This window comes from Trichechus manatus, unplaced genomic scaffold (genome assembly GCF_000243295.1).
Source record: "Trichechus manatus latirostris isolate Lorelei unplaced genomic scaffold, TriManLat1.0 scaffold00131, whole genome shotgun sequence".
Lineage (NCBI taxonomy): Eukaryota > Metazoa > Chordata > Mammalia > Sirenia > Trichechidae > Trichechus > Trichechus manatus.
Genome location: NW_004444067.1, coordinates 51,045 through 56,965, shown reverse-complemented (window position 1 = coordinate 56,965; position 5,921 = coordinate 51,045). Strand labels below are relative to the sequence as shown.

The window sequence follows — 5,921 nt, the reverse complement described above, 5'->3', positions numbered from 1 at the left end:
TCCCTGCCTGTGTCAGCCCCCTGCTCCTCCCTCCCTGTGTCAGCCCCCTGCTCCTCCCTCCCTGCCTGTGTCAGCCCCCTGCTCCTCCCTCCCTGCCTGTGTCAGCCCCCTGCTCCTCCCTCCCTCCCTGTGTCAGCCCCCTGCTCCTCCCTCCCTGCCTCTGTGAGCCTCTCTTCGTGGCCATGTGCTTGGTGTTGCACACTCAACCAAGCCCCATGGGAAGCTGCCTGCTGACTGTTTTGTGGGCACTTCTCTGGACCTCTCTTGTAGAAAGCAAATTCCTGGAGTTGTGTCCAAGTGTCTTGGTTCCCTGGCCCAATGCTGGGTACTGACTAAGCTCTTGGTAAATATTTTGTCACGTTTTTGAGCAAGGCATAGACTGAGGAAGGTCCCCATCAAAGGACCTGTCAGCTGAAAAGGGTAGCATGGAACTGCTGGCCGGTCTAACAAGGGCAGCGGCAGATACCAAGAAAATACGACATTCGGACAGATCAGCTGTGAGGATGAGAGGGGCCCAGAATGTGCTGAATGGAAGAAGCGGAGGGTGTGGGGAGGGCAGGCCCAGGGAAGTGTGGAAGGCGAGGGGGGAAGGGGTGGTAAAGGGTAAAAGTAAGCAAAGCTGCTGAAAGGAGGGAGGGACAGGAGGACACCTGGATCTACTTCGTAAGTTCAAGTCAGGAGACCTAAATTCAAGACCTGCTTCACCATTTATTAAGGCAATCATGGGCAAGTCACTTAAATCCCTCTGAGCCTCCGCTTACTCTTCTGTAAAACGGGGATGCCAATACCTACTTCTCGGCAAGATTATGAGGATCAAAACCTCTTGAAAACTGGGATGGAGTGTAAGTGTTCATTAGCTCTGAGTCCCTGATGAACAAACCCAAACCAAATCCACTGTCATCTAGTCGATTATGACTCATAGGATCCTGCTGAATAGCTGCCCTTTATGTTCACCATAAGGAGCCCTGGTGGCCCAGTGGCTAAGCGCTCAGCTGCTAACCAAAAGGTTGGTAGTTTGAACCCACCAGTGGAGTGGCTCCACAGGAGAAAGATGTAGCAGTGTGCTTCCATAAAGATTACAGCCTTGGAAACCCTACAGAGCAGTTCTACAAGCGTCACTGTGAATTGGAATCGACTCAATGGCAGTGGATTTGGTTTCTGCTCACCATAGTTCTGTGTCAACAGCAGGATCGATCGTAGGAAAACCCTGTCCACATTTTTTATGGAAATGTCAAAAACACAGGTGTTTTAAATTTTTGTAACCACAAAAAGAATAGCAGTTGTATGTGAACTTATTCTGATTAGGTGAGAGATGATGAAAAATAAAATCTGTTTCTAAAGATGGGATTTGCTGTCGTTCAAAAGAGAGGCAGAAGAGTATGATGGTGACATAAGAAAGTTAGCCCTTGGAATACAAAACAGAACGCTCCGTGCAAGGTAAAGACAATCTCTGGTGCTTTCAGTAAGGAAGCCCTGCTTACCTGAAGGTGGTGCTGACTGTTCCTGAAAACGTCGTAGATGACCACAGTGTGCGCGCAGACGTACAGAAGAACCCTCTGATTCTCATCTCGAATACTGAAAACCGGGAGGGAACTGTTCCATCCAAACGCCCAAGTCATGGTCTGGAAGACAAAGGTCAACTAGCAAGATTCCAGTGTGCTGAGCCCCGCCCGCGAGGTCAGGCTCTCCTGGTCTGAGTCCCAGGAGAAGGGTTTCACCTCAAAAGGATTTCACACGGTCCACCGAAGAGGAACCACTTTAAGAAAGTCTCAGCAGCATGGTACAACACGGATGAACCTTGAAAACATCACCCTGGGTGAAAGCAGCAAGGCACAAAAGGCCACACATTATAGGATTCCATTTATACTAAATACCCAGAAGAGGCAAGTCCATAGACTGAAGGCAGATGTAGCTGGTTGCCAGAGCCTAGGGGGGAAGGAAGGAATGGGGAGTGAATGCTAACTGCATGGGGTTTCTTTTCAGGGTGATGAAAACATTCTGCAATTAGTGGTGATGGTTGTACAACCTTGTAAAAGATACGAAAAACCATTCAATTGTACACTTTCAAAGGGTAAATTTTATGAGATGTTGTTATGGATTGAACTGTGTCCCCAAAAAATCTGTGTTGTAAATCCTAACCTCTGCGTCTGTGGTTACAATCCCATTTGGGAATGGGCTGTCTTTGTTATGTGAATGAGACCAGATTAGTATCGCGTATATCTGGAGTCAATCTCTTTTGAGGTATAAAAGAGATTAAAGGCAAGCTAGAAGCAGAGATGGGGGAAGAGAGATGCCAAGCCATGTGAAGATCGCCCAGGAGCAGAAGCTAAAAGAGACAAGGACATTCTTTCAGAGCCAACAGAGAGAGAAAGCCTTCCCCTAGAGCTGGAGCCCTGAATTCCGACTTCTAGCCTCCTAAACTGTGAGAAAATAAATTTCTCCTAAACTGTGAGAAAATAAAGTTGCCCACTTATGGTATTTCTGTTACGGTAGCGCTAGATAACTAAGATAGATGTGTATTCTATCTCAATTTCAAAAGAAAAGAAAAAGTGAGGCTTGAAGTGAGCGCAGTAAAGTTTCTCCAGGCAAGCCGGCCTGGGGAGGGAAAAAAAATAAAGAAAGAAAAAAAAGTCTTCAGCAGTAAATAAACAACTTCCCATTATTCCATTTTCCAGGACCTGGACCACACTCAATACCAAACACACAGTGAGCACTAAATGCTGTGAAAATCAACTTACTTCATGAAACTACGTAAAAACAGGCAAGTTCTAATAAAACCACTAAGTAACTCCGTAAGAAAGGCAATTATTCAGTCTGCACATTTGGTTCTTAAACCCGGTTTTTCCTGGAAGAATAAAGAGACCAAATTCCCTTAGAAAAATTAAAATAGTCCATATTACCCATGATAAAGCCAAAATAGAAAATTTTACAAAACAAAACAAAAACTGTAGGTAATTTAAATCTGACTACTGCTTTTAATTCAATGGTACTTTATGTAGGATGTTTGTGTTCAAAGTCTTTTACAAAAATCGTGGTTGTTGCTGCGTGCCATCAAGTCGATTCCAACTCGTAGTGACCCTACAAGACAGAGCAGAACTGTCCCACAGGGTCTCCTAGGCTGTAATCTTTGCGGGAGCAGACAGCCAGGTCTTTTCATACAGGAACGGTAGTGGGTTCGAACAGCCAACCTTTCAGGTTAGCAGCTGAGCGCTTAGCCATTGCGCCTCCAAGGCTCCTTTTACACACGTTGACTGTTCTTGGTTGTCTGGTACTGTTGTAACAGAAACGCCGTACGTGGCCGGCTTCAACAAACACATTTATTTCCTCAGTTTGTTGTTGTCGTTAGGTGCTGCCAAGTCGGTTCCGACTCACAGCGACCCTGTGCACAACAGAACGAAACACTGCCTGGTCCTGCGCCATCCGCACCATCATTGTTAGGCTTGAGCCCACTGTTGCAGCCACTGTGTCAGTCCACCTCTTTTTCAATGACCTTCTACTTTACCAAGCATGATGTCCTTCTCCAGGGACTGATCTCTTCTGATAACATGTCCAAAGTATGTGCGACATAGTTAAGAAGCATTCTGGCTGTACTTCTTCCAAGACAGATTTGTTTTCACAGTTTAGGAGGCTAGAAATGCAAAGTCAGGGCACCAGCTCTAGGGGAAGGCTTTCTCTCTCTGTCAGCTCTGGGGGGAGATCCTTGTCCCTTCAGCTTGTTTCCTGGTTCCTCAGAGATCTCCATGTGGTTTGGCATCTATGCTCCTCCATCTCTGCTTGCTTAATCTGCTCCATTTACATTTTGTAAGAGATTGATTCAAAACACACTCTACACCTATCCTGCCTCATTAACATAACAAAGACAAATAGGATTACAACCACAGGCATAGAGGTGAGGATTTACAACACATATTTTGGGGATAGAGTGTTTAAACTGATGATTAAATGATTACTTACTAAAAATTAGTGAATTTTTTATGTATATATATTTTCCATAATGAATTTTTTTTTAATCAGTGAATTATATTGGGGTATAGAAACAAAATCTGGTGAGTTTCCTTTCTTATCTTGGGAGAATACTTACAAGGTAAAATTGATGTATCATATATTTCTCCCCAAAAGATTTAACAGGCAATGTGGCCAGTTTCTCGCTCCTCCACTCTATGTCCCATCCTCTCTGCTTCCATCTGCTCATTCCCTGTGACTTATATTTATATTTAGATCTCATGCTGTGTGGGTGTGAGTGGCAGAATTATGGAATCATAATTGTCTCAAGCTGCAACTTCTAGGAACAGAATTATTTAATATTCGGCTGGTTCTTAAAAGCCCATTTCTCCAAATGAGACTGTTCTTTTGGAAACCTGCTTATTCTGAAAGGCATTTCATTCATTCTGGAAATTTATTTTGCCATTTGACAAATAAGTTATGGAAAGGAAACAGTCCTAACCAGACTCCTGTCTTCAAGGAAAACAGATCTTCCAAAGTCAAAACTCAGCTGACTTCACTCAGGAGGGACAGAACCTCCTTACTCAAGCAGCAGTCACAGTGGCTGAAATCACCTAGCATTAATGGTCCTGTTTTGCACTATTTTTTAACAAGCATGTGTTATAGATTGAACTGTGCCCCCCAAAAAGATATGCTGAAGTCCTGACCCTGCTACCTGTGAACGTGACCTGGTGCGGAAGGAGGGTCGCTGAAGACGTTCTCCGTTAATGTGAGGTCATGCTGGAATAGAGCGGGTTCCAATCCAGTATGAGAGCTGTCCTTATAAAAGAGAAGAGGCACAGACAGACAGACAGGGAAGAAGGCCATGTGAAGGTGGAGGCAGAAACGGAAGTTACGCCACACTGCCAGCTAAGGAACACCTGGGGCTACCAGAAGCTGGGAGAGATGAGGAAGGATCTTCCCCTAGAGCCTTCAGAGAGAGCGTGGCCCTGCTGACACTCTGAATTTGGACTTCTAGCCTCCGGAACTGTGAGGCGAAACGTTTCTGTCGTTTGAAGCCACCCACTTTTCAGTACTTCATCACAGCAGCCCCAGGAAGCTAATAAAAAAGAAAAAAAAGTTGCCGTTGAATAGATTCTGATTCAGGGTGAACCCATATATGTGAGTGGTTAACACACTCAGCTGCTAACCAAAAGGTTGGAGGTTCAAGTTCACCCAGAGGCATCTCTGAAGAAAGGCCTGGTGATCTACTTCCCCCAAATCAACCACTGAAAACCCTAAGGAAAGGTGGCACAAATGGCTTGCACTCAGCTGGTAACCAAAAGCTTGGCACTCTGAACCCACTCCATGGCACTGTGGCACAGGCCTGCCTGCTGATCTGCTTCCATAAAGATCACAGCCAAGAAAACTCTAGGGAGCAGTTCTACTCTGTAACACATGAAAACCCAAACCCACAGCTGTGGAGCCAATTTCGGCTCACGGTGACCGTACAGGACAGAGTATAACTGCCCCATAGGGTTTCCAAAGCTGTAATCTTTACAGAAGCAGACTGGTACATCTTTCTCCGTGGAGCAGCTCGTGGGTTCGAACCACCAACCTTTCAGTTAGCAGCCGAGTGCTTAACCGCTGTGCCACCACGGCTCCTTTCCTGTAACACATGGGGTCTCCTAAATCACAAATCGACAACGAAAACCCTATGGAGCAGTTCCACTCGGACACACATGGAGTCGCCAGGAAACTAACATGTGGCAAACAATCGTGAAGACAGGTGCGTCTCACGTCATCAATTTTTTTCTAAAACACTGTGATCTGGAACACAAAACTTTGCTGTCCAAACCGGACTGCCCTCTATTTGATATGCATAACGGTTCCTTCGCGTATGCGGATGGTTGCCTGTTTCTTGGCTGGTGGTGGGGGCCTCGGTCCTGCCGATTTCCTGGGTGTGCTGTGAGTTACTGCAGGCCTAGGCCCTCAGGAAA

At 45.7% G+C, this 5,921-nt stretch overlaps 1 protein-coding gene across 1 annotated transcript in view; it reads right to left on the bottom strand.

The window, feature by feature from the left end:
* Positions 1 to 5,921, bottom strand: part of CFAP251 (cilia and flagella associated protein 251) — a 108,204-nt gene that overhangs the window by 97,407 nt on the left and 4,876 nt on the right. Inside the window, exon 4 of the mRNA XM_023739297.1 lies at positions 1,391 to 1,622. Within this exon, the coding sequence (XP_023595065.1) occupies positions 1,391 to 1,622 (232 nt within the window). The remainder of the gene's footprint in view (positions 1 to 1,390; positions 1,623 to 5,921) is intronic.